The sequence below is a fragment of the Alligator mississippiensis genome, chromosome 1 (assembly GCF_030867095.1).
Source record: "Alligator mississippiensis isolate rAllMis1 chromosome 1, rAllMis1, whole genome shotgun sequence".
In the NCBI taxonomy this organism is placed as follows: domain Eukaryota; kingdom Metazoa; phylum Chordata; order Crocodylia; family Alligatoridae; genus Alligator; species Alligator mississippiensis.
The window spans coordinates 428362384-428390057 of NC_081824.1; the positions used below are offsets into that span (position 1 = coordinate 428362384).

General features: G+C 47.3%; 2 protein-coding genes across 2 annotated transcripts; one reads left to right on the forward strand and one right to left on the reverse strand.

The window, feature by feature from the left end:
• The first annotated feature begins 291 nt into the window (after positions 1-291).
• Positions 292-10061, forward strand: MTIF3 (mitochondrial translational initiation factor 3). Its single transcript, XM_006270474.4, has 4 exons — positions 292-400; positions 1270-1748; positions 7164-7312; positions 9737-10061. Exons 2-4 carry the CDS (start codon positions 1271-1273, stop codon positions 9857-9859), a joined length of 750 nt encoding a protein of 249 aa, XP_006270536.2. The 5' UTR covers positions 292-400; position 1270; the 3' UTR covers positions 9860-10061.
• Positions 9940-23644, reverse strand: GTF3A (general transcription factor IIIA). Its single transcript, XM_006270473.4, has 9 exons — positions 23332-23644; positions 22112-22212; positions 18512-18608; positions 15462-15550; positions 14408-14481; positions 11697-11780; positions 10733-10962; positions 10594-10653; positions 9940-10250 (listed from the first exon to the last, which is right to left on the reverse strand). Exons 1-9 carry the CDS (start codon positions 23524-23526, stop codon positions 10092-10094), a joined length of 1089 nt encoding a protein of 362 aa, XP_006270535.2. The 5' UTR covers positions 23527-23644; the 3' UTR covers positions 9940-10091.
• Between the last annotated feature and the right edge of the window lie 4030 nt (positions 23645-27674).

A 27674-nucleotide genomic window follows, 5' to 3' on the forward strand; every position in this document is an offset into this window, starting at 1 on the left:
CTCCCAGCTGTAGGGATGCACCACACTCCACATCAACCCCCCAGACCCTCAGCCGGGACAGCTGCAATCACGTACCCCTGGGCCTGGGAGCTAGCTACTGCGGCAACCCCCCCAGCCCGGCCCGTGCCGCTGGCAGCCCCTCAGCCGAGGCAGCTCCCAGGCACCGCAGTCGGCTTCTTCGCCCAGCCCCCACTCCATGCGGCTCGCGCACGCTCACCAGCCGGCCCCGCCTCCCGCGCGCGCCCAGGCGCGGCCGCGTCCCCACGCCCACGCCCGCAGACGCCGAGCGTGCTCGCCCCCGACACAGTAGTCTCGCGCGCGCGCGCGCAGCTTGCGGGCTCCGGCGGCCGGGTTGGGCCGGGGCGCTGCGGGACTAGCGGGATCCAGGCCCGGGAACTAGGTGAGCGAGAACGGAGCCGGGGCCGGGGCGCGGGTCCACAGCGAGACTCGCAGCACGCATACGCAGAAGTGCGGACCCCCGCCGGAACGCCGCCCCGCGCGCAAGCGCTCTGCCTGTTCTGGGCTCCGCGGGGAGCGCGCCCCGCCCCGCCCCGCCCCCAGCCTGGGCGCCGCGGTCCGTGCCGCAGGCCTGTGGGGCCTCGTCGGATAGGCCCGCGTCCTACGTGCGGGGGAGAGCCCTGTTCATAACACCGAGAAACTTGGAAAGAGATGCAGCCACTTCTCTCTGCCCCGCCAGGGTGACCGTGTAGAGGGCGTTCCGGTTTTCTGCTACTCTGCCCTCTACCGATACGAAACCCGACGCTTTTACGCCCTCTGTTTTTCTCTTCAACCGTGCTGCCGGTATGACCGCCCCTGGGTAACAGAAAGAGGAGATTTTTCTTCAAGAGAAAAATAGAGGACATAAAGGCATCAGGTTTCATGTCAATAGAGGACAGGGAACACCCGGACTGTCCTCTGTGATGGCCATCCTACTCCCCCCCCACTCCCTATTTTTAGGAGGTTGCTGATGAATATTCAACTTGAATCTTTTTTTCAGTCCAAACACAATATATATCACTTAGCAAACACTGGAGAGGGGGGATTCAGGGATTAGGGTTTTTACTACTCATGATTTAGGTCATAGATTTCAGAGCTGAATGGGACCTCATAAGATCATCAGGTGCAATCCCCTGGCCAAGGGGCAGGAAGTCAGCCAGGGTCAAAGGATCCCACCAAGATAAGCATCCAAATGTTTTTTAAGGTCTCAAACAACTACTGAGATCCTAATTGATGAGGTAACAGTCTTTTTCATCTTTCTCACTTCCTTAGAATGGCTGCCTTTTGCCTAAGGAAATTAATACATCAAGCCACAAAGAATAAAACTACTTGCCTAAGTAGATGCTTTGGAAGCTTCTTGAAGCCCATGATACAGAAGACACCGTTCGCTTCCTTATGGGCAACCACAGTTGGAACTAAACAAAGACTCATGTTTGTACGGACCAAGTCATTTTCTTCAGGTGTAGACACTAACCCGAAATCAGAGGGGAAAAAAAAAAAAGTAACACGCACCACTTTTGGAAGTGTTGGCAGAAAAATCCCCAGCCAAATCGTGCAGCTAATTGATGAGAAAGGGGTCAGCCTGGGAAACATGCACAGAGCAGATGTTATTCGACTCATGACAGAACGCGAACTGAAGTTGGTTCCACTGAACCTTGATGCAGAGCCTCCAGTTTATGGACTAATGACTGGACAGCAGATTTATGCAGAACAGATTAGAAGAAAAAAGGCAAAAGCAAGCTCAGGAACTGGTAAGTGCTGCGCTGGGCAGGCAATGCTGGGAGTGGGGCTGTGGCAAAATTTGGGGTGGCTGCAGGCCTCTCTGTAGCCCCTACCCTGAGCCCAGTCCCCGCTGAGAATAGGCCAGTGCAGGTCCAGCTCAAGCCTGCTCCGCTTTGCCTCACCCTATGCAGAACCAGGGGGCACACACTCCTCCCCCCCAACGCCCTCCAGCAAGGCGTGCGTCCAGTCTTCTTTTGAAGATCTCCAGGGTAGAAGCCTGTTGAGCTAAGATAGCCTCCTGGCCCTTGTGCCACCTTTTTTGCATACAGATATGGACAACTTCTGCGCATCAAGGATCATATCCTTGAAGAACGACCATTCTTCATCCACATTCTTTCCCCGCGGCCCATGATCCTGTAGGGCAGGGTTAGGCAACATTTTTTGGCCAGAGTGCCGAAGAAACCACAATGTCTACCTTGGAAGAGGGTAGATCTCATTTTTTGGCCAGAGTGTTGACATGCCGGAGCCTGGAGCAGCTGTTTGCAGCCTCTCAGCTGCAGTCGACCCACGGAGCTTGGGCTGCTTACAGCAGGGCTTGCAGCCTGGGGTCTGTGGCTTGCAGCAGCTGCTTAAGAGTCTGGGCTGGCAATAGAGTTCTGAGCAAAATGGCCTTGCATGCCATGCTTGGCACGCGTGCCGGGGGTTGCTGACCCCTGCCATAGGGCATTGTTCACTAAAGCCCTTAGCTTATTGAAGTCAGCTTTTTTAAAGTCAAGAATTTGTACCTTACTGACAGATTTCCCAGCCCTAAGACAGACAGTGAAAGTGATAGTGTCGTGGTCACTGTCGCCTAGGTTACCCTCTATCTTCAGATCACTCACCAGGTTATCCCCCGTGGCCAAGACTAAATCTAGGAGGGCATTTCCTTTGGTTGGCTTGTATACTTCCCGAGACAGGTAGAGCTTGTTGATACAAGTTAGGAATCTATGCGTGCCTTCCAGGGTGCAAGCAGTGGTAGGAGCTGCCCCCCTTCCCCCATGAGCCACGGCTTTGTCCTGCGCCCCACCCTACCCTGGCTGGGCAGCGCCTGCCCCTGCTCCCTCCCTCAGTGTGTGGGGTGTTGATCTGCCCCCTCCACGCCCCTTCCCTCCCCTGTCTCCCTTCCACCACAATAGACTTACTAGCTGCATGCAGCTGTATTGGAAATCGGATCGGTATTGGGCGATATGCCTCCTTAACAATTGGCTATCGGTCAAAAAAAATCTCTATCAGTGCACCCCTATAAACCGCTTTTTGAGCAGTAAAACAGGGTAGGCTTTTATCATGCGTAACATACATACATACAGTAACTGCTCATATGCACATTTTTATCCTTTGGAAAGAACAAACTAAAACCAGTAATTTAACCTTGTTTCACTGAGAATTAAGTAAAAGCTGAACTGCTGATGCAGGTTACTGAGAGAGAAGATTGTGGTAACTGCCTGTGCGTGCAGAGAGGCTGACATTTCTGTCCCATAACAAATTTGTTCATATGTCCTAATGTAGAGCTTATAAGATCTGTTTAAGTGGATACAGCTAGTTCCCAGCAGCACTGAGACTAAAGGAATTTTCAGAACAATCAGCTTCTTACAAACAAGGTGGCCTATGCATAAAAAGCTTGCTTTTGTCATTGGCTTTGACAAAACAGCACAATACTGAGTGGAGAAAATATGCAAGTTTAAACAGCAATGTATTTACCATTCCAAATAGGAATGCATCCACTTAAAAACAAAAAAAACCCCAAAACCGTTATTCACCTTTCGTCTGACATGATTTTGTACATAGATATTGAATGATTGGGTTGATACCCTCACAAGAAGCAGCATTTACAAAAGGTGTGTGTTCATAAAGTGATATCCCATTTGGCTCATCTTAACATCTTCCTTATAACCAGGGGATCCGGGTTTTCCGTTTGCCAGAAAAACTGTGGTAAAACCGGATTTTCTCATTTTAAGGAGAAAAACATGGGACACGGTGGGTTTCCCAGTGCAGGCTGGCAGAGTTCCAGCTTGCAAGGGGCTGGGGGGAGTAGGAGAAGGTTGATCAGGGAGGGCTGCCATGTACATGTGTGTGTGCACACATGCATGAGACAACCAGAAGCATAGAGAGCGGCTCCTACAGCTCCTTGCAGGCAAGTTGGGAGGGGGGAAGGGGCAGAGAGGAGGGGCCAAGGTAGTGTTGCATGAGGCTTGGGGCTGGGCCTGGAGTACCCAGCTACAGGGCCTGGGTGTCAGGTGGGGCAGAACCACGGTAGACAGTGGGGGGGCTGGCTCCTCTCTGCTATGCGGGCTCTGAGGGAGGGCATTTGGGGCCTATGGGCAAGGGGGAACCAGGCTCCAGTTGAGCAGCAGCTGAGGCTCAGTCGCTGCTGGCAGGGCAGGAGGCTACAGACCCAGATTTCTGGCCCTGTAGCCGAAGAATGAGGAGCAATGGCATGGGCAGGGCAGGGTTCCTCAGCACCACAAAGCTGTTGGGGAGACACCTGCAGCTGGACCCACATCTTGGTGCGTGAAGGGAGCAGGGGGGAGCTCTGATATTTCCATGATTAAAATCCACCAAATCAAATGCCAAAATATATTAGGTATTTTGAATTTATTTTATTATAGTGATTGAGGTACTGGGAGGCTTCCAAATTGCTTTAAAATTGTAAATATCAATAAAACATTGTGTTCAACTGATACATATGTATACAATGGCATTTCATTTTAATTGTAGAAGAACGTGGATTTGGGAGTTTTTAATCTTGAGGATGTGTGATTTTTTTTTTTTTTTTAAATCAGAGAATGTGATTTTTAAACAGAGAAAACCAGGATCTCTGCTCGTGACAAAGAAATGGTTAGCATGTTCTTGAAGCTTTGTGCCCATGATTATATTGCTGATTTTAAATAAGAGTCAGAGCAGTAATTCCACTATAATGATTATTTGCTCTTTTGTTAAAGCACCTGTGAAGATATTTTGTAATAATGGCCATTTAAAAAGATCATTGGGAGAGAAGTGAATTTGCATTTTCAAAAACCTCCTATTATTTTCAGTAGGATTCAAGACTACTCTTGGAAGAGAATGAGATTGGAACAGAAAGTGACTAATTTTCAAGTTTTCCCACTTAGTAGGCAAATATTTTACTATAAAAAAAAAAAGGCAAACAGTCTTAGTACAGTAAAGTCTCCACTATCTGGCATTTAAGTAACTGGAAATTCCATTAACCAGATTTCTGGCCAGCTGGACATGGAGGGGAGGGCGGGGGAAAGCTTGTATACAGTGGCAGCCACCAAGCACCCCGTGCTGCTACTGCTCCCTATGCAGCCGCTGCGCCCCCTCCCCACTTTGTCTGAAAACCCCTCCTGTGGGTTTTCAGGTAGCTGGGATTTTTATATAGCTGGCAATCCCCTTACCCCATGGATGCCAGTTAACAGAGATTTTACAGTATATAGAAGAGCTGAGCCAGTGAGAGGATAGGGGAAAGGAGGGGAGGTTCAACATTACTTTGACAAGAGATATTAAGGTGCTGGAAATAGAAGACTTTCCACGTTACTTTCTTCTTGCCTCACACCCCAAAAATCACCTCTATTTTAGTAATGTTAGTTTCTGGTGAAATCTGTAGGGTGGGGCAGAGAAAACATCTTTAAGAGGAATGTTGATACATGCCACAGGCAAGTCAGGAGAAAAATAGGTGGAGGTAAGAAGGTAAGAGTTAAGTCTTAGTGGGGGAGATGACTTCTGGAAGGAAGATATATCAGCTGGTTACTCAGCTCCTAGCCCTGTCAGTGCAGTAGCACTACTGCATTTGAAGCACCTGGGGCCCACACACTGTAGGTTACACCTGTGTAACCCAGGCACCTGTCTCCAACTCCCTTGCACCACAGATACAGATGCCCTTGTCTTACTTTCAGCTCTCCAGCTGCACTGTGCTATGTAGGCACCCTGGGCCACAGGTATCCCTAGCACCATAGGCTGTGTGCTGTAGTAACCCATGCCTGGGGCAGGAGTAGGTAATGGAAGATGGAGGGGGAGCCCCCAGACTATAGGTGCAAAGAGGAGGAGCTGTGGTCAGGTGGCAGGCTGGAGACCACAAATTAACTCATGGGTTTGTGGCGGGCAGATCGTGCCTGACCAACCTAGTCTCTTTCTATGACCAGGTTACGAAACGCCTGGACACAGGAGGAGGGGTGGATGTCGTATACTTAGACTTCAGGAAGGCCTTCGATACGGTATCCCACCCCATACTGGTGAACAAGTTAAGAGGCTGTGACGTGGATGACTGCACAGTCCGGTGGGTGGCGAATTGGCTAGAGGGTCGCACCCAAAGAGTCGTGGTGGATGGGTCGGTCTCGACCTGGAAGGGTGTGGGCAGTGGGGTCCTGCAGGGTTTGGTCCTTGGACCGATACTCTTTAATGTCTTCATCAGCGACTTGGACGAGGGAGTGAAATGTACTCTGTCCAAGTTTGCAGATGACACAAAGCTATGGGGAGAAGTGGACACGCCGGAGGGCAGGGAACAGCTGCAAGCAGACGTGGACAGGTTGGACAAGTGGGCAGAAAACAACAGGATGCAGTTCAACAGGGAGAAATGCAAAGTGCTGCACCTAGGGAGGAAAAATGTCCAGCACACCTACAGCCTAGGGAATGACCTGCTGGGTGGCACAGAGGTGGAAAGGGATCTTGGAGTCCTAGTGGACTCCAAGATGAACATGAGCCGGCAGTGTGACGAAGCCATCAGAAAAGCCAATGGCACTTTATCGTGCATCAGCAGATGCATGACAAATAGGTCCAGGGAGGTGATACTTCCCCTCTATAGGGCGCTGGTCAGACCGCAGTTGGAGTACTGCGTGCAATTCTGGGCGCCACACTTCAAGAAGGATGCGGATAACCTGGAGAGGGTACAGAGAAGGGCACCTCGTATGGTCAAAGGCCTGCAGACCAAGCCCTACGAGGAGAGACTAGAGAAACTGGACCTTTTCAGCCTCCGCAAGAGAAGGTTGAGAGGCGACCTTGTGGCTGCCTATAAGTTCATCACGGGGGCACAGAAGGGAATAGGTGAGGATTTATTCACCAAGGCACCCCCGGGGGTTACAAGAAACAATGGCCACAAGCTAGCAGAGAGCAGATTTAGACTAGACATTAGGAAGAACTTCTTCACAGTTCAAGTGGCCAAGGTCTGGAACGGGCTCCCAAGGGAGGTGGTGCTCTCCCCTACCCTGGGGGTCTTCAAGAGGAGGTTAGATGAGTATCTAGCTGGGGTCATCTAGACCCAGCACTCTTTCCTGCTTATGCAGGGGGTCGGACTTGATGATCTATTGAGGTCCCTTCCGACCCTAACATCTATGAATCTATAACTCCTTATGGGCAACATGTTTAATGATCAATCTTTCCTTGAAGACCATAAATGATTGGTTATATTTTAACAGGGCCTTGTGAGCTGAAAGAGATACGTTTATCTGCAGTTATTTCAAAGCATGATTTGGAGACCAAAATTAAACAGATTCGGCAGTGGATTGACAAGAAGCAGCATGTCAAAATTTCTGTTTTGAAAAAGAATGAAGATTCAGAAACAGTGGTAAGCTATGGAAGAGCTAAATGTTTTTAATTATGTCACTGTCTTCATGAACATGCCACCCCAATACAAGTTTCAGTGATTAAAAGTAGTAACTTTCTCCCCCTGTTTTTAAGTAAAGCTATTTTCATTTATCAGGAACCAGTTAAGGGGAGAACTGCCTTTTCAGACAGACCATTTGAACAGTGCACTTAAACAAGTAGTCTCACACTTCTGCCTTGAAATTATGTTTATTACTTCATTAATCTGTTGAATAGTCCAAAGAAAGATGCAAGTTTATCTTCATTCTACCACCATGAGTTTGAACCTAGTTAGTTGTACTTGTCACCTTGCTGTTAATTACAGTTTTTTGGCCACACTACTAAACATTTTTCTTTCAAAGAAAATTCAGTTGGTTATTTGACTATATCCCCATTTTTTTGTTTTAGTATGCTTTCATTACAATGACTTAGACCTGCTCAGTTTGCTATTTTAGGATATCACAATTTGATGCATTCATATCCTGTAATTGAATGAAGAACATTAGGGATTTACTTAACATAAAAACTTTGTTCCCCTTTTGTAGACCTTGTTAAACTACAGGATAAGGACAGATTTTTACATGGGCTGGTATATAGCAGCCCATTGCTTGACACCAGGCACTCATTACCAGTTACTGAAATTTGTTTCTCTAAAAGGCTCTCTTGACCTGTTACACGTTCTCTCTACTTTTGAGAGTTCATAAAGAGTTGCCTTCCCTCGATTTTAGAACTGCCGTGTGTAACAAGCGTCAGGTCCCATGGTGACCACATGGGTCCTTTTCTACCCTAGCTCTCTGGGTATCCTCCCCTTCCTGCTTGCTATGCCTTGATGGAAATGTATTTTTGAAAGGGAGGCTGCCCCATGGCCCCAGTGAGCTCTTGTACAGTAGCAAGCTGGATTCTATCAGGTGGTCACCTTAAGGGTTAATTTTGTAGCTTCTAGCCTCCCCTGTAGGCATATCCAAACCTTGCAGACAGGGTTGTTGGTGGGGGAGACAAGTGGGGCAGCTGCCCTGGGCCTCGTGGTTTGGGGGGCCCTGCAGACAGTGCTGTATAGGCCCCACCACATTCAACGGTCTGGCCACCCCCACAGGCAGATATGCCCCAGACCCTGCACACCCCCAGGGATGGCTCTGTTTGCAGATGTTACTGTCCAGTTGTTGGGGCCTCAGCTTCCTCTCCCTCTCTCACTGGGCCATCTAGCCAAGATCCACTGTGCTGTACCTGGTTTGGGCTTCTTAGTGCTGGGCCCTCTGGTGCCATCTTCACCTTGCTCAGGGTTTGAGCTCTCTGGCCTTGGTTTCAGCTCTCTCTCAGCTGTAGCCTACTGCCTCTGGTTCCCATCCCTCTCCAGCTTGTGGTCCTGCCCTCTCAGCCTTAGGCCTATTGCCACTTGACAGTTCTGTGCCCTGCCCTAGCAAGATTCCATCTCATGTGCCTCTCAGGCACTAAACTGCAATGAGTCCCTCAGGTCCCACCACAGCCACATCACCCCTTTGCTTGCTGTGCCTTATCCACCAGTTTAAAAACTTAAATGGGAATGTGTGCGCGCCAGCTGTTACCAAACTCCAAGCCCACGGGCTGTAGCATAACTCTAAGCCTACTCATCCTGGGTCCCAGCTCCCTGCAAGCCTTCAGCCTTTTGTTTACAGCTCTCAGGTCTAACAGATCACCCCTAGTTGTTTCGTTACAACTCTCCCCCTGCAGGACTCTTCTTCTGCACCCTGCAGGGCTAGACTGACTGCCTTGGCCTTGACTTGGGCCCTGAGCTTATATGTTCCCCAAGCCCAGTCCCCTTCCAGTTAGCTAACTTCTTCAGATTGGCTGCAGATGTGCCCCTTACCTTGATGGGCCATTTGCTGTCTTCCCTCTTACAGCTGGCTCCTATTTATCTATCTACCTGGGCTCTAGCTGCTGCAGTTTCTCCTCTCATAGTAACAGGAACTCTAACAATAGCATGTATAATAGGGAGTTTAAACTCAAGATAAATCTTTCCCATTAAAAGTGATTGCATGGATCATAGAACATAATAAGTTTCACTACTGAAGCAAGTAGAAACAAAATACAGCTATAAAGAGAAGAAAGCCTTTAGTGGAACTTAAGTTAAAAGTAACTCAACCTTGATGATAGGTACTGAAGTTCAGTATTATAATGGAGAGGGAACTTTTTTGATAAACAGATGAGATGAAGCACTTCGTGTAGTGATGAGAAGAGCATGAGCTTAGCCAAGACAACATAACTTTGAGATTAGTCTTGTTGAATTCAATTTTTGCTTTAGGCAGTGGTTCAATGTCACCAAGAGAACCAAAGGGGCTATTTCCTGCAGTTATACATCTCGACTTTGAGTAACTAGTTAAGTGCCCTGCATAGATCAAATAATGCCTATAACTTATTTATCCTGTTTCAGCCATTGCTCTTTGCTAAGATTCTTGAAGCCATGTCTGCGAAAGCTACTTACCAGTCCCAGCCAGCAATCAGAGGCAAGAAGTATGTGTGTGTGTTGAGGTCTATAGCAGACACAGTACTTTAGAAGCAGAACGTGGAAGAAGTAAAAGACAACAAACAGAGTGACATTTGTAAGAAACGTGGAAGTAAAGCTACAATATCAAATGAATTGCAATAGTGACTTTAATTAAAAGAAAACAACAAAAACAAAACAAATTGCCAGTGAAAATATTCTGTACAAGTCCTTATAAACTTAATAAAGCACTTGTTAAGTTCATGAAATAGTCCATTTTGGATAGACTTGTCTTAATAAGCCATTAGCGCAGAGTCAGTGTTTCAACAGTTGGTAACCCATTTTCTGCAGGTTTATTCATCTCATTTTCTGTTCCCAAGCTAGCCTCTCTTTGCTGAGCTTTAGGAGGAATATATCCGCTGAGATGGGAGGCCAGGCTTCGTTTAGGACGAGATCGTTTTGCCTTTTGGGGGAGAGAAGGAGGAGGGGAAAAGAATAATTACAGTACAAATTAGCCCAGTGACTTAGAATTCTAGACTTAAAACAACCACCACCACCACATACACTTTCCTCGCATGTACTTTTTTATTTCTAAAGAAAATAAGAATATATTAAAGTGTTGGGACTCTTTTGCAGTATGTAGGTTCAGAATTATTTGTATTTGCTTACATTAAATAAATATATGTTAGATGGACTAGGTAATTTAAACCCTGATTTCAGAAACTCTTGCTAGTTACTTTCTTAATGGATGAGGGTAGAAATGAGAGGAAATGGACAAAAGGAATTTCCAGAAGAGTATGACTTACTTTTAATTTCAGCTTTCTCTTGTCAGGATCATGAACAACAGCATGTCTTACAAGGCTTTGCTAAAATTGAAAAGGAAGTTATGTTTACATAGCTCAAGAGAAGGTAATCTTGATTTTAATACAGTCCAAAAATACCTACTTTCATTGCAAACACTTTCCCACAGCCAGCATAGTCACATAAGAATGGTTTTTTCTCCTCATGAAAAGAGAGGATGTGGCTTTGAAGATTAAACACCGTCGTGTAAGTTCTCTCACACCCTTCTCTTGGGCACCTACATACTTTCCTTTCTTCAGCGTGTGTTTTCTGATGTTGTTTGAGGAAGTCTTTACGTTTGAATGTTTTAGAACACACATTACAGATTATTGGCTCTAGATGAAAAAAACCCAAAGTTAGTTACTGAAAGTGCTTGAAAAAAAATTCAGAATTAACTCAGAAGTCAGTCCTTTACAATAGGGGTGTAGGTCGAACGTAAGACCTGCAGAGCCTCTTTATCTGGACCTTTGGGCTATTGGAAAGCACCAGAAGTTGGGCCCTCTGGCAATAAGCTTGGCTTGCTGCTGCCAGATCTCGCACTTCTGCTGCCCACACTAGGCCGTGCACTCCAACTGCCACCTGACTCCACACTGCACCTACTGGACCTCCATGCCACCAGTGGCCATTGTCAGAGCCCTCACGCCATGGGTTGGATCTGGCCTGCAAGGAGCCCTGCAGTCCCAATCTGGCCCAGGGGCCCCCTTGCTTTACAACAAGAAGTTTCAGTTTATATGAAGTGCAAGAAATTAAGAAACTTCCACCTGTCTTCCTTCCTCACCTAGCTAGATGATATCCTTTTATAAAATATACTGTTGATCACAACACATGGCAAATACTACTGGGTAATAGTTTTTAACCAAAAGTTATCCAGAATGGGAGAGATTTAATATATTATGTTGTACTAACAAGTTACATATAACGTCCTCCCCTCCCCCCCCAAAAAATGCATAATAGGTTGATAAGAGGGAGATTAATAAGGACCTCCCCCTTTATCTTGGGTACTTATTCAAGTATGCCAAAACATTAAAACAAAAATCACTATTACTGTACAAGCACTTTTATGACTTACTTGCATGACTTTCCCTCATGTGTTTTAGAAGTTCTGTCCATGTTTTTCCAACAAATGAACAGTTCTCTTTCTTGCATGCATATCCTATTAAAGAAGTCACACTCAGTCTGGCAGTCAAGTCAGCTAGTCTTATATATGCACACACAGCTCAGAGCTAAAGTCTCCAGCCCCAAAACATTAAAGTTATAGTCAGTGAAAGAGAAATCCCGGTACATTGTGCAAATCTGATGATTCTGGGGGGGGGGGGGGAAAAAGAGTCACTCCAGTTTGAAAATCCCCTTCCACATATTTGTCATCAAAATCAAATTGGCACTATGCAAGCATATATAGTGTTCCCAACTTTATAGAAAAACAGCTCCATTCTGTAGCAAGTGTAAAGTTTGCCTTTTTCAAGTCAATCAGGTAACAAGATGGTAGCAAGTTGGACTTGCATAGCATTCAGGAAATAAGATTAAAGTTTCTTATAAGTGTGTGCTACAAGTGATTCTTTTATGTATTAAAAAAGTTCAATTTCTAGACCTCTCACAAACCCCCAACAGCCATTAGATACCTTCAGTGAGATGGAATCTGACCCTTAATCACTGACTCTGAGCTTCTCCAGGAATAAATACTTTATAGATTCAGGGTGTACAGACACCATGGTGACAAGAGCCATAACAGTATCTGTCTAGAACAGTAATTCTCAAAATGCATACATGAACAGCCATAATATTGTAATTAATGCCATGCTCAAGAAGCATGGCATTACAATATTATGGCTGTTCGTGTATGCTTTTTCCAGTTCGTTTAAATAATGTATTTCCAGCCATTTGCATGCACCATATTTTTTTTAAGTGGGGTGCCACTGAATTCTGAAGAATTATGGAGGAGTAGCCCAAGTCTAAAAAAGGCTGAGAGAATCACTGTGCTACATCAATCTGTTTTAACATATGCCATGAAGTGCCTAGTATCTATCTGCATGTGCAACATGATCAAGTCCACATGCTTCAGCAGCCATAGTTGTTCATGGAGAAGTTTTAGGGCTGGAGGATGCAGAAAAGTTAGCAGTAAGAAGCAGATATAGCAGACTGTGTGTGTGTACACTAGTTTCAGATTCAGCTGAGGTTGAATGGCCATGAGGAGTTGGCTATTCAGCTTGTATGAATAAGAGTACTTATTATTTCAAATTGCATTCAAACTTATTTGTAGAAAAACTGGGACCAGATCTTTTGTTGGACAGTATGCTGAGGAGACGGGTAAAAGCCAAGCTAGCCTCAATTCCTAGAAAGGATTCTACAAAGACTTGAGGTGGGGGTAGATCTACATTTGACAGACTGTAATAAGGCTGCCTGTTTTGTGGCCAAGTAGAGGATTTTAGTTAACCATGGTCCCCTGGAGAATTAAGGTCACTTAAGTCAATAGTTCTTATACCTTAAGCCACATCTAATACCTTAAATTGGACTTCAGGAGGATATTTGATATTTTTCATTCTACCAATATAAAACAAGTTATTGCCTCACTCAAGTCAAGTGAGTTTTTCCATCAGGCAGAATCAAGCAAGGTTTACAGGTTGTTTAGGCCACAGCAAATATGGAAAAAAAGTAGTCGAAATATGGAACATCAGTTTCCATGTTGCTGTTTTTATTTTGTTTAGAGGTGAGGCGTGGAGGCACAGGGCGACTTGAGTCCATATTTTAGAACTATTTAGGAGTTCCTTCATTCACTGCGAGATGGCTAAATCACTAAGGTCAATGTCCCATTCTCAAAAGCAAAACACTTCAAACGAATCCTCAAAAGATATGTAGGTAAGCAATTCTTTTTCAAATTCACAGAAGTTAAATTTAGCACCTAAATACCTTCCTGTACGAGCCATGTTTTGGAAGCATGAAAGCAGAAAACTGTTCTCAGTCTCCTAAATCCTAGACGACAGTCCTCATGACCAACAGTACTTTCATCTTGAAGATGATCTGCCAGTGTGCTCACCTATATTAAAAATGCAGTTACATGCAAAATGCTGCAATGCTTGGTCATATTCCAGATGGTGAACCAGATTAAGCCTGCCTTGCTTCTTTCTATATCCAATTGGACTGCTAGTCTCACAAAGTAGGGCCATCTATTTTTCAGCTCTCCAAGCCTGTCTACATCAGTGATTCTCAATTGGGGAGCTGCGAGACTCTTCCAAGAGAGCTATGGTACAGGCACAACTGCTGTGCCCAGGTGGAATTACCCTATGTACTTCATGCAGACTCAGATCAGGAAGGACTGCTGCCAAGAGTGGGTACTTCTGCCTACTTTTAGGCTTATCTGATAACTTGAAGGCAAACAGGAGTGTGTGCTCATGCCGCAGCTGTTTCCAGTCTGGTTGTGCGTGGTGTCTCTCAGAAACAGGCATGTGGCACAGATGGGACAGTTCCATACACCTCCGTTTCCAGGAGGAGCATACAGAGACCAGACTGAAAAGGGATGTGATAAGAAGGACACTCTTAAAATTGTCCTTCCCCGTCTGAGCACGCACAAAACACAAGAGTACTTTTACCTGGCAGCAGTAGCAGCACCCCAGCAGAAAACCACTGAGGTAGTAAAACTGTGCTCTCTCAACTGGGTGACGCATTATTCAAAAAATTTACAGATGGGAACCCTGAACATAAAGTTGAGAACCAGTCTATATTGGTAAATAAAAACTGGTTTTGCTGTACTCGTCTGGCTGAAGTAAAAGCAGAACCTGAGATTACCTTCATGTATTTTTTCATGCCGTTTCAGTCTAGCTGGAGTAGAGAAGTGTTTTTCACATCCTTCATGACTACATCTAGGTAATAAATACATTAAATGCAGTCAAGCCAAAAAAGCATAAGGACCCACCCCTCACCACCACACATGCCACAATTAATCAGGACAATTTTTAAATTTTCCAAAAAGTTTCCGTCTTTGTTAAGGTACTGCAGAGCATTTCATTATACAATTCTTGTAGGGGACTCGGATCTATCAAACTGTATATTGTAGTTAAACATTCTCTGTAAAATTAGCAACTCATCTCAGGCTCTCAAACCGAGATGTCAACATTTTAGGGCAGTTCCTCCAGCCATAAAAGCCATGTGGAAACTGGGGGCTAACATGTTTAGCCCAAAGCTATAGAGCAAGTCACTAGTATAGCCTGCAATGAAAACCAGTTATTTATCACCCAGCAGACATGGATGTTACAGGGCTACAAGGGACAGTGGAATGCATATGGAAGTTCCACTAAAGTGAAATAAAACATCCAATTTTGCTTTACTTAATTAATAGTGACTCAAGCAGCTAAACAGCTCAAAAGGTAGAGTTGCTTGGTCAGAGCAATTATCCCCTTAAAACCTTCTCTCACTTTATTAAATTGGGGCAGAAAGAGTAGCCAATCCAACAGTAAAACAAAACAAAAGAAGTGCTGCTCTGCTTATGGGTTTCATACCAAATGTAAAATTTAGATTATTCAACTGGGTGACTCCTATAATAAACTCAAAGCACTGATTGCCCAGACATGTAAGTTATGGAGCACTACTGCTCAAGTAAAATCATGAAAATGAAAGAATACTGCATGCCTTAGTTCTATTCTATAGACAAGAATGCAAAGTTGTTGAATTACATTTGTTTTAACAGATGTTTAGAACGCTAGAAGAGAGGTTTAAATATGAGGTCCACAGTTAAACCAGAATATTTATATTTTTCACCCGCACTGAGAGTCTCAGGCTCACTCTCAGACACAGCGTTTAAGTGAACTAGCTAAAGTTCGGTATTAAAAAATTATTCACTTACTTGAAAGCAGGTTCATTGGTGTGTTGACACTGATGAACTTTAAGCTGCTGATGTTTTCTAAAAGACTTTCTACAACCTTCAAAGTCACACTGTTTGGAAAAATTAAGTTATTATTAGAAAGAGAAACCAATCTGAGAGAAAATGTGATTTAGAAGTTTCTGTTAGTATATAAAATCTGTAGAGTTGGCACAAAATCCACAGTTGTTCTTCACTATTTGAAAAAGTTATCATGTTTACAGGCTGTGAAATGTTTGTTTAAATAAATTAAAAGAAGAGGAGACTTCAGATTCCTCTCCCTGAAGTGCGCTCCGTGGTCAAGGACTCCTGGGAAGAGATGGCATCCACATAACGAGGAAAGGCAACTCCTTGTCCATGGCCAGGATGGCTGATCTTCCGGACAGGGCTTTAAACCAAAATTGCTGGGGTGCAGGGATACACAAATTCAAACATGTCCATGGACCAATATACAAGCAAGCTCATTAGACGGGGACACTGGAAGAGCCACTCTTGCGGAAGCTGAGGGAATAGTTCTCCATCAGCAGGACAAGAAGACGTGGGCCTCAGTAGGACTCAGGTGCCTATATAGGAATGCCAGGAGCATGGGGAACAAGCAGAAAGAGCTAGCCCTCATGTTCTCCAGTGTGCATTATGATCCAGTAGGGATTACGGAGACCTGGTGGGACTCCTCACATGACTGGAGTGTAGCTATAGAGGGCTACACCCTGCATAGAAGGGACCAGGTCGGGGAAAAAAAAGATGGAGGCATTGCTGTATGTGAAAGAGTAATACACCTCCTTGGAGGCTGACACTGGCTCCAAAAATGGACAGCTTGGAACCCTCTGGGTCAAGTTGCGCTTCGGGGGGTGAGCCACAGCAAGAGAGACCTAACTGTAGGCATATACTACAGACCAAACCAGGGGGAGGAACTTTATCTGGAGTTCGCCCGAGAATCAACAAGTTTAGGTCACTAGTAGGGCAAATGCTGCAGGACCACAGACTGAAGGCGAAAGGTGTGTGTGAAGAGTGGTCGTTCCTTAAGGTCATGATCCTTGAAGCACAGGGGAAGTCCATTCCCATGCAGAGAAAAGTTAACAGAAGGGCTGGGAAGCCCTCTTGGCTAAACAAGGAAATCAGTGTCCTCTTAAGAAAGAAGCTTATAAACAATGGAAGCTCAGGGCAGGCCCAAAGGAGGACTATTCCATGATGGCCTGCATTAGCAGGGAACAGACCAGAAAGAGTAAAGCGGTGACTGAACTTAGATTAGCAACAGGAATCAAGGACAAGAAGTCCTTCTTTGGGTACATAGGGAACAGGAGGAAAACAAATGGGAGTGTGCAGCCACTGCTCAACAACTCAGGAGATCTGGTTACTGGCACCCAGGAGAAAGCTGAACTCCTGAATGATTACTTAACCTCAGTCTTTCACTGGACCAAGGGGAAAACCATACCAGGTAGAGTAGAGGATGAGCATGGTAGGAATAAAATCACCTGCCTACTATTGCCATAGAATTGGTGTATGACCAACTAATAAAATTAGATGCATACAAATCAGCAGAACTGAATGATCTTTATCCAAGAGTGCTGAAGGATCTGGCTGAAGTCACTGGGGAACCCCTGTCAAAACTCTTCCACAGCTCATGGTGCTTTGAAGAAGTCCCCGAGGACTGGAAAAGGGCCAATGTTGTGCCCATCCACAAGAAGGGCAGGAGGATGAACCTGGGTAACTATTGGCCAATCAGCTTAGCTTCCATCCTAGGGAAAATCCTAGAAAAGTTCATCAAGGAGTCTATCTGCAATAAGCTTGCAGAAGGTAAGATTCTAAGTGACAGCCAGCATGGCTTCATCACGGGCAGGTCTTGCCTTACCAACCTCATCTTCTTCTATGACCAGGAAACTCGCCACCTGGACACGAGAGCAGGTTGACATTGTAAACCTTGACTTCCAAAAGGCCTTTGATTTAGTATCCCATGATGTCCTCATGAAAAAAATTGGAGGATTGTGGGCTTAACCCCAGGACAGTCAGGTGGGTGAGAAACTGCCTGCAGGATAAGACCCAGAGAGTCATAGTGAACAGATCTGTGTCATCCTGGTGAAGAGTGGGCAGCAGTGTCCTGCAGGGGTCGGTTCTCAGTTTAGTACTTTTCAACATCTTTATAACAATTTGGATGCGGGGGTGAAGAGCTCACTGGCCAAGTTTGTGGATGACACGGACGCATGGTCACACTTGAAGATAGGCAACAGATACAGGCAAAACTAGACAGGCTAGCAAGGTGGGCGGACCGGAACCTGATAAAGTTCAACGATGGCAGTACCAAACTAACTAGCACCACGAATGAAAGGGACCTGAGGGTAATAATAGACCGCAGTATGAATATGAGCTGGCAGTGCAATGCTATAGCAAGTAGGGCAAATAATACTCTGGCATGCATCAATCAATGCATCTCCAGCAAAGTCAAGGAGGTGATACTTCAGCTGCAGTCTCACCAATGCCGAGTAGAGCGGGAGTACTGTGTCCAATTCTGGGCACGACACTTTAACAAGGACATGGACAAGCTTGAGACAGTCCAAATAAGAGCCACCCATATGATCAGTTTTAAAAAGTCAAGCCATATGAGGAAAGGCTGAGGGATCTGGGACTCTTCAGCCTGAGGAAAACGAAGGCTGAGAGGGGACCTGGTAGCAGCTTACCACTACACTAGTGGAGTGCATCATGGGCTCAGTGAGCAACTGTTCACCAGGGCACATGAGGGGAAAAACCAGGAGTAATGACCACAAACTCCTGAAAGATCAGTTCAGCCTCAATATTGGGAGAAACTTCTTCAGTCAGGGTGTTGAGACTGTGGAATTGGCTCCCTCCAGAGGTGGTGCAATCACCACCTACCCTGGTAATCTTCAAGAGGTGACTAGACAGTTACCTTGCTGCAGTCACCTTGACCCCAGTTATCTTTCCTGTTTGGTGCAGGGGGCTGGACCCAATGATCTTCCAAGGTTTCTTCCAGCCTTACAATCTATGAAACATTATAGTAACTACTTTTTCCAGTATTTACTTACAACATACTGCTTCTGTTGATTTTCATGCTTGCGTTCAACATGCTTTTTTAAGTTTGATTTTGTGGTAAACTTTTGATTGCAGTCATCAGCTGTGCACCTACAAGTGAATATATTAAGAGAATACAATTTAAATTATGGGAGAATACAGGAAGAGAGCTAGAGCAGGGATTCTCAACCTTTTCAGACTCAAGGTTCCTCACAAAAGTGCCAGATCTTTAGTTTTCACTTTGTTTTTGATTACAGAGAATACACCAATTCTTTTGCAAAGACCACAGCAGGCCAGAATGTTTTTTAACACTGGCTTCTTTTTGAAATCTCTGGGCCTACCTTGTGAAACCTGTTTGCACACCTAACACTGCATTACATCTTACTCTGCAACATCCTTGAAAGGATCCCAAGGCATCCTAGAGTGTTGCAGCACTCTGGCTGGAAATCACCAAGTTAGAAATGAAGGTACTGTAGTTTTTATATACACAAAGAATTAGTTCTTCTATCAGCTTAGCACTTTGTACAATGATTTGAAGACTAAGGTATACATCAATCGACTCTCACAACCCTTCTACAAAGCACCCATTTTAAAATCAATGAAAACCAGAGGTTAAGGCCTGGATCTAAGAGTACAAAAGCAATCCAAATCAGAGTAGAAACCGATTACAAATTTAGAAATGTTTGGCTTCCAGACCTAAAATCCACATCCAGTCCACTTCCTGGAATTGCTCAACTGACTTCATTAACTGTAAGTACCTTTCTACTTTCCCCTGTCCCCACCATATTATTTTTGTACCTTACTAAGGGCCAATTGGAGTGGGGTAGCGTGGCTGCATCTCCCTTATACTGCTGTTTCTGGCTTACTTGGGCACAGGTGGAGCCCCAGAGCTGCTCCAGCCAGACTGCAGCTGCATATGGTACCAAACCCAGCAGGGGACAGTAGTGGCAGTGGGCAGGTTTCTTCTTCCTGCATCTGTTCTCTGCCACCCTCACCCCCCAGCATCTCCTGCTGGCTGGGAGCTGGCACTGGACGAACCCACCCACCACTGCTGTCCCCCAGCTAATGCAAGTATAAGGAGAGTCCCAGACCCATTCCAGCCACAGAAGCCACAGTTCCTCCTCCTAATGCCTGCTTCTAGCCAGTACAGTATACTGGGGGCAGAGAGCAGATGCTGGAAAGAAGAACCTGCCAGCTGCTTCAGCTGTCTCCATCAAAACCTGGAGTGGCTGCATGGGGAGCCATAGCTTCCATAGTGGGGTGCCTTGTGCAGCAGAGAAAGGGGCTCATGGCAGGGGGTACACGAAGGAGGGTGTGCAGCCCATCTCCCTCTACTACCCCTTACCTTCAGCTCCATCCAGCCACAGCTCCCACCCCAACCTGGCCAGGCCCCGGAGCCTCAGTGCTGCTTCTCTCTGGCTGGCTGAGGCAGAGCCACCAGCATTGACTGCCCCAGACCCAGAGCCACCCATGGCAGAGGGGCAAGGGACAGGAGTCTGGCCTCTCAATCTCCCCACTGCAGCTTTCTCCACCACAGCAGCAGGAAGAGCGGCCAATTTAAGATGACCCCCAAATTATTAGGTTCTATTACCTGGAAAGTTTTAACAAACCTAATTATTTGGGGGGGGGGGGGGTGTATCTTAAACTCTAAATCTTCTTTGATTTGGGTAAATACAGTAGCTTAAATAGATGAATGCTATAAACTACTTGACTTCATGTAAGGATGTAAGTGGTTAAATAACAATTATATTTATACTGTTTACCACTTACTGATCAGTGACTATCAGTAGGAATTGCCCTGGCCCCTTATATCTTCACCATGCACCTGCAGTGCGCAGGCCCCAGGCCACTGGCAAGAAGCTGAAGGCATCCTGCACGGCCAAACCACTTAGGGGTGCTGCTCAGCTGCTGAGCCACAGCTTCCCCTTGCCCACACAAGTAGGGGCTGGGGCTATAGACAGAGCTGGGGCTGAACACCTCTCCTGTGCCCAGACCCCACCACCATACAGAGGGAGGGATGTGGGGTCAGGCAGGGGCTTCCTGCCACAGCAGTGACACTCCCAGCCCTGCTGTGCATCTGCCTGGTGCCTACACAGTAACAGGGCCCAGACACAGCAACACACTCCTTGCACTTCCCACTGTGCTTGTGCCGCTGCGCACTGTGCAGCCTGGACTGGGAAAGCTCCTCTGCACTGCTGGGCCAGGCTCTCTCCAGCTTACACTGGAGGATGTGGGGGTCCAGTCCGAGCAGAGAAGCCTCCTCCAGGTGCAATACATTCTTCTCCCTCCCACCCATGGCGCTGGGGCCATGCAGGGCCTGGCCCTACCTGAGGCAGAGCTGAACACATGGCTGACTTGGCCTGAGGAGGTGTTGCGACAACTGAAGCAGGTAATGATGGGTCTGAGGGGTTGCCGCCGGCCCCTCAAGCAGTAAACGCAGCCCCAGGACTTTCCTAAGAGGCAGCAGCGCAGTAGCTCCAGCCAGGGAGGCTGCTGGTCCAGTCCTAATGCTTCCCCTGGGATCCCTGCTGCACCACTGCCCCTCAGGAATACTGTGGGGCCACACTCATCGCATGAGGGGCTAGCAATGGCCCCTCAGACCCGATACTGCCTGCAGAAACACCTCCTTGGGCTGAGCCAGCTATGTACCCAGCCCTGCACAGCCCCAGCGCCACAGGTGGGAGGTGGAAGGACTCAGTGTGCATGGTGGAGACTGCTCCCCAGGATGGGACCCCTCCCTCCCCCCAGGGTGAGCTGGGGAGGGCCCAGCCCAGCAGCACAGAGCCTTCTCAGTCCAGGCTGCACTGGCACAAAGCGCAGCAGGTGGAGGGAGCTTGTTGCTGTGCCACATCATTAAAAAGGAGGCTAAGCAGATAATTAAAAAAAATATATATATATTTACATCTTGAACTTCATAGCACAAGCTCACTAATAATTGCTTGGTATTACAAGAAGGAACTGGTTCCTCAGTTGTCACTTCTCCCAGAATCTTCCTTTAAAGGAGAGGTGCTCAATTCCCAGCTTGTGGATCATATCCAACCCCCAACACTGGGTCATCTAACCCACAGGGCTCCCCATGGGTATGCAGGAAGCCCTGCATTTCCTTGCATGCCAGATGGGGTGCACAGGCCAGCCAATTCTGGCATGCAGGGCTGGGCAGAAGCAACACAGGGATCCCATGCCAGCCCGCAGACCAGCCCCATGCCATTCATTTGGTCTCCTGGGCCAAAATGCTGAGCACCACTGCTTTAAAAGCATCCAGTTTGGGCCACTGCCAGATGCAGACCCATCTTGTCAGGATGCCAGGAACTACAAGTCCCTTCAATGGCTAGAGGGAAGAACAGAAAATGATAGAAGAGGAACAGAATTGCAGGTTATATGTTAATAATTAGGATGCCAAGGTTACCAAATGCAAGAGATAATAGACTGGCAAATCACTTTGTTGGAACCAGTGCACCAAATCTTATACTGGTTTTCCTGACTTAAAAAGCATGCTTATGCTATAGCACTTGATTTGGTTTTCCTGCATTATGCTGCCTTTGTAAAAAAAAAAAAAAAAAGGACAAATAAATCCTCTTTTTTGGGACCCAAAGAAAAAGGAATACTATACTTACTTGAAAGGTTTTTCTCCACTGTGTGTAAGAAAGTGACGGGCGAGATGGAAGTCTCTGGTGAAACCTTTACCACAACCTTCATAATCACAAACAAATGGTCTCTAAAAAGAGAGACATTATGCAGAAACCTGAAATAGCTTTATTATAGATAATTCTATTGATTTGCCAGAAAATCTGTTTAGATCCCTTTAATAAGGCAGCTTTTTGAATACTAGAACATCTAAAACCATGAGGAAGGGGCGGGGCTGGAAGATTTGTCCAATGATGTGTTCAACAGTTAAATGATTATTCACACCTTTGAGATTCCTTAAAGATCTTGTGTATGAAATATAGAGAAGTTTTTTCCTCCTTTAGAAAGTTACTCAGATTATAAAACTGACTTTTTAACTAAATAAATGAAAGTGGTTCAAACAGAATCAAACTTAGCTCAGGCTTTATTACGCAAAAAACAAAACAAAACAAAAAACCCCAAATCTCTTTCACCAGCCTTCCCGTTTGTTCCTTGAGTTGCAGGAAGTTCAAGAGCCAAGGAAGTCTAATGGGAAGGCGAGGAAAGAAAAGCATTTCTCCATAGTCATGTGGCGGACCTGAAATAATTCCCATTGCTGTCCCCTTCGCTGTATTTTTGATCTACATTAGCCATAGTGACAGCTGTCAGGTGAGGCTGCTGCCATTTTCACTGATGTCCTCTTCCTCTGCTGCATGGGCGCCTTCCCCGCCCCCCCGCAAAACCACATGTTGTTATGGGAAGGAGTACTACATAATATCCATGTGTAATAAAATTATATGTATATATAAGTGTGCATTTTGTTGCGTGCAAAATATGCACATGTATACACACACTCCTACACATATCAAACACAGCAATATAAAATTCACACACACGTGTGTGTGATAGATATCAATCTCCATATATTTATAAACATACATAAGCTTGCATATATACACACACACACACAAACGTTCATGGAAGTTTTATGTCCGTATTATGAGATACACGTGTAGGACTGTGTGCATTTTACACACATGGGAGGCAGACGGAGCCCGCAGCGCAGCCAAGCCCGGGGCAGGCGCGGAGCGATGAGAAGCCGAGGAGCCCCCAGCGAGGCCCCCGCAGACAACAACCAGGCGCGACCGTTAACAGCTGGGCAGAGCGGGACGGAGCCGGGCTCCGCGCCACTACGTCACCAGTCCCGCCCCGCCCCGCCCCGCGCGCTCACTTGACCCGTGTGCCCGCAGAGATGCGCGTCTAGCTTCCAGGCCTTGTTGAACGTGGCCTCGCAGTCAGAGAAGGAGCAGATGAAGGGCCGCGCGTAGGCCGCCGGCACCAGGACCCGAGGCCGCCGTTCTCCCATGGCGCCGCGCCGGCCCCGCCCGCTCCGCGCCGGCCCCGCGGTTATATCCCCGCCGGCCATGCTCGCAGCACGTGATCAGCTTTTATGCTTGGCGCCCAGCGGAGCGTATATGCTCACGTCCCAGCCTCGCTCCAGTCCCAGGCGCGCGCACCTCTGAGCCCAACCCCGTCCGTGGGCGTTCCCTGACGGCCGAGGTCACGTGATGCGGCTCTGCCACGACCCGGAACCGGGTGACCGCATGCGCAATGACTCCTGCGCCTCCCGGGTGCGGGAGGGGCGGGAGCTTCCTTGAGTAGGAAAGGGCCGCTGAGACCGGGGGTTCGTAGGTTCGAGTCTCGGCTCTGCCAAGTGGGTTGGGCAGGTCGCTTCTTAGCCGCCTTAGTACAGGAAAAGAGGGCAGGGAGCAGCCTCGGGGCAGGCTCTGCACAGACTTTGCTGCATCTTCTCCTGAGTTAGAAGCAGGGAATTAGCAAGGGGTCAGCAGACCAGCATACCAGGTTATGGGGTTTGACTGGCTCAGGCTTATTTCTCACTGCTGACTCCTTTCCAAGGAAGAGCCAATGCACTGTTTTCGTCAATACAGAGGTTGAGATGATCCAGTCCAACTCCTGTCTAGGCCAATAAAGAGCCAGCTCTGCTCTCACCAGCTTGCCAGGCAGCGATTGCCAGTAAGGCTGTCCGTCCTGGGCGTCAGGTGTGGTGCCTGTTCAGCAAAAGGTGCAAGTAGGTTTTGCAGGTGGGCCACTGACTCGGTAAGAACATCTGAGGTCCCATAAACGCACGTTTTCAAATGGTCTCACATGGATTAGCTTCTTCCTGAATTAATAGGTTTTAGATGACCAAAATCCTAAATCACCAGGAAGCAGACAGAATTCACCATTCGTCATGACATGAATGGTTGTCTGTTTTAAAAAAAAGAACAAAACCCAGCAATAAGGTTTTGTATTGCCAAGGTATTCATCATCTCATCCTATGGGAGGCTATGACATGCTGAATGACTCTAGTTGTTACCTATGTTCCTGCACACAAGCAAAGTCTGCTTTATTTTGGTTTCCTCCCATATCTTTCCCATATCCTAAGGCAGTGATTCTCATCCTTTCTCAGCTCAAAACACCCCTCAATAGACTCAGGGCACTCTTCAGAAAATGTCAGCTCCTGGTTTCCTTTGATTTTTGACTACAGAAAAATAATAAAGCAATTCTTGTGTTGCAAAGAACTCAGAAAGACCACGACAGGTCAGAATGTGTTTTTAACACGCTGGATTCCTATTTGAAATCTCTGGGTTTATCTTGAGAAGCATGTTTTCACGCCTAAGAGTGCTAACATTGCGTGGCACCCATGGCACCCTTGAAAAGATCTCTAGGCACCCTGGTTGAGAATCACAGTCCTAGGGCTTCATGTATTAGCCCTCTTGGTTTCTTATCTGATCATTCAATTAACATTCATTTTGGCTAAAGAACTAGTTGTTAACTTGTTGTTCTTCTAAGATCATGCTACTGTGATACAGAAATGAACATCTGTACATAGACCTGTTAGAGCAGAGGTGGCCAACCTTTTTGAATGTGGGGCCGGATCACGAACTTTTTATCACCCAGTGGGCCAGTGAGCCATATTCAAAGACCTTGCAGGAAGTGACATCACATCAGGAAGTGATGTCACGTGACCTTTGACACCAATGAAGTTGTAGGAAATGACAATGAAATGGGTCTGCTCCACATGGGAACTTACCCCGTGCCTCCGTCCGCCCCGGCCTGGCCCCGAGGCGCCCCCAGCTCCGCACAGGAACTTACCCCGTGCCTCCGTCTGCCCTGGCCCAGCCCCAAGGCGCCCCCAGCTCCGCTCGGGAACTTACCCTGTGCCTCCGTCTACCCTGGCTGGCCCCGAAGCGCCCCCGGCTCTGCGCAGGAACTTACCATGCGCCTCCATCCACCACGTGTATGGGCAGGGTGCAGGCCATGTTACAACTCCCCCGGCCATGTGCTGGGACCAAGGGGCAGAGCCCGTCCCCAGCTCCTCCAATCAGGTACGGCTGGGGCAGCCTCGCTCCATACAGCCCTTGCGGCAGCTGTGGCAGGACCCGGCTCACTGATGAGCCGGGCCCCACGGGGGTAAGCAGCTCTCCTCCCCTCCCCTTGCTGCTAGTTGGGGCCTGCGGGCTGGCCCCGCCCACCTGGCTGCTGCCCTGCCACCGCTGCCTCGCCACCGCTGACACGACTCTGCCACAGCTCTGCACTCCGCCGCTGTGGCTCCACCGGCGCTGCCGCTGCCGGCAGCGCTCTGCCGCTGCATATTCTGGCTGGGGTTACTTAACCCCAGCACTCTTTCCTGCCTGGAGCAGGGGGGGCAGACCTGATAACCGGCCAGGTCCCTTCCAACCCTAGAAATCTATGAAATCTATGAATGGTTCTGTGCTCTGTGGCAGCCCTGCCACCGCCACCATGGCTCTGCACCACTGCCACGGCTCCGCGCTCTGCCACGGCTCCACTGGCACTGCCACTGCCATCATAGCTCCGCGCTCCACCGCCGCAGCCCCACTGCTGTGGCTCTGCGCTCTGCTGCCGCCAGCCGCCACTGCCACAGCTCCACACTCTGCCACCGTGGCTCTGTGCTCTGCAGCGGTGGAAGCGCCGTTGCTGCTGCGGGCCAGATAAAATGGCTTGGTGGGCCGCATGGCGGCCCGCAGGCTGTATGTTGGACAAGCCTGTGTTAGAACATGGCACTGTGTCATCTGGCCTGTGGGGATCCCCACAGATCTGTGGCCTGTGTGCTAAACCAGGTATGCAAGGCAGCTCAGGGCTCTGAAGCCCAAATCCCAGTTGGATGGGGGTTGTACCCAAACCCAGCTGGGCAGGTTTGGCATAGGGCCTGTTCTGGACTGTGGACCAGTCCCATGCCATTCATATGGCCTGCAGGGCCAAAACTAGGAGCATTACTGTCTTTAAAGCAACTGGTAGTATGTTTGTTTTTTGTGGGTGAATATATTAATTGGCTAGAACAGGAGTTTGCAGGACATAGAAATCCATTTCTTCCTAAGAATAATTTTTGTTTCAAACCTTGCAGGTGAAATAAGTCAAAATGCACCTTTATTTATTTATGCAATATTAGAAACTATATGGGTAAGCCCTGAAGCTAGATATTAAATATTTTACATTAGAAACCTCTCACTGTCAGGCAAGTACAAACTCTAGAGGGATCTCCTAATTTATTAAGTATTATAAAAATTACTTTTACTCTGGTTGTAGCGATCTCGTTTACTTCTTTATTTTTCTGGAGGCAAACTTGTTCCTGCAAGGAAAACAGTGTCCATAACAAAGCAAGCACTTAAACCTTTGTTGATTGTATGGTTGCTTGTTTAACTTGCAGCTACTGTCCTTCCTCAGACCCAGAGAGAGGACACTGTGGCTCACCTCAGCACTGCCATCTTCTTTCTCTCCCCCAGCTCCTGTCCCTGGGACCTTTTAACTTCCTCTGGGCTCACAGCTGTGCTCCTGCCCCTGAGCCATGCACGTAATCATACATCCCCCCTCCTAAAAGTGGAGTCTTCCCTTTTCTCAATCCTGCCCCCCCCCTTGGAAGAAGTCCGGATTTGCATTTGCCAACCCAGTCCGGATTTGCATGTGCCACTACGTGGGAAGTGCTGTATCATAAAAATCAAAAGATTGTACAGACAAGATACCATCTTGTCAACCAAGGTTTGGCCTCCCGCATGGTATTGAGCCATGTGGTCAGTGACCAAATAGAACCAGGAATCAGGCCTCTAGGAGGTAGTAGCAGAAGGCCTCAAGTACCCACTTAGCTGCTAAGCACTCCTTTTCTATGAGGGTGTACTTCTGCTCTGGGGGAAGGAGTTTCCTACTGAGGAACAGAATGGGGTCTTCTCCATCCTTCAACTCGAGAGAGCACTGCCCCCAGGCTTTGCTCCAAGGCATCTGTCTGTAATATAATTTATTTTGTTAAGTACAGGATGTGCAGGACCAGCACACTGAATTGCAGCCATTTTTGTGCCCCAAATGCTGTCTCACATTTGGGTGACCACTGAATCTTCTGTGGTGCTCCCTTCCTCAGCAGGTCAGCCAGTAGAGCAGTGATGGTCACAAATTATGGGATGAAGCGTGAGTAGTAGATGGCCAAGTCCAGAAACAACTTCACCTGCTTTTTAGTTGTTGGCACTGGTGCTTCCACCAAGGCCTTTACCTTGTTGACTAGGG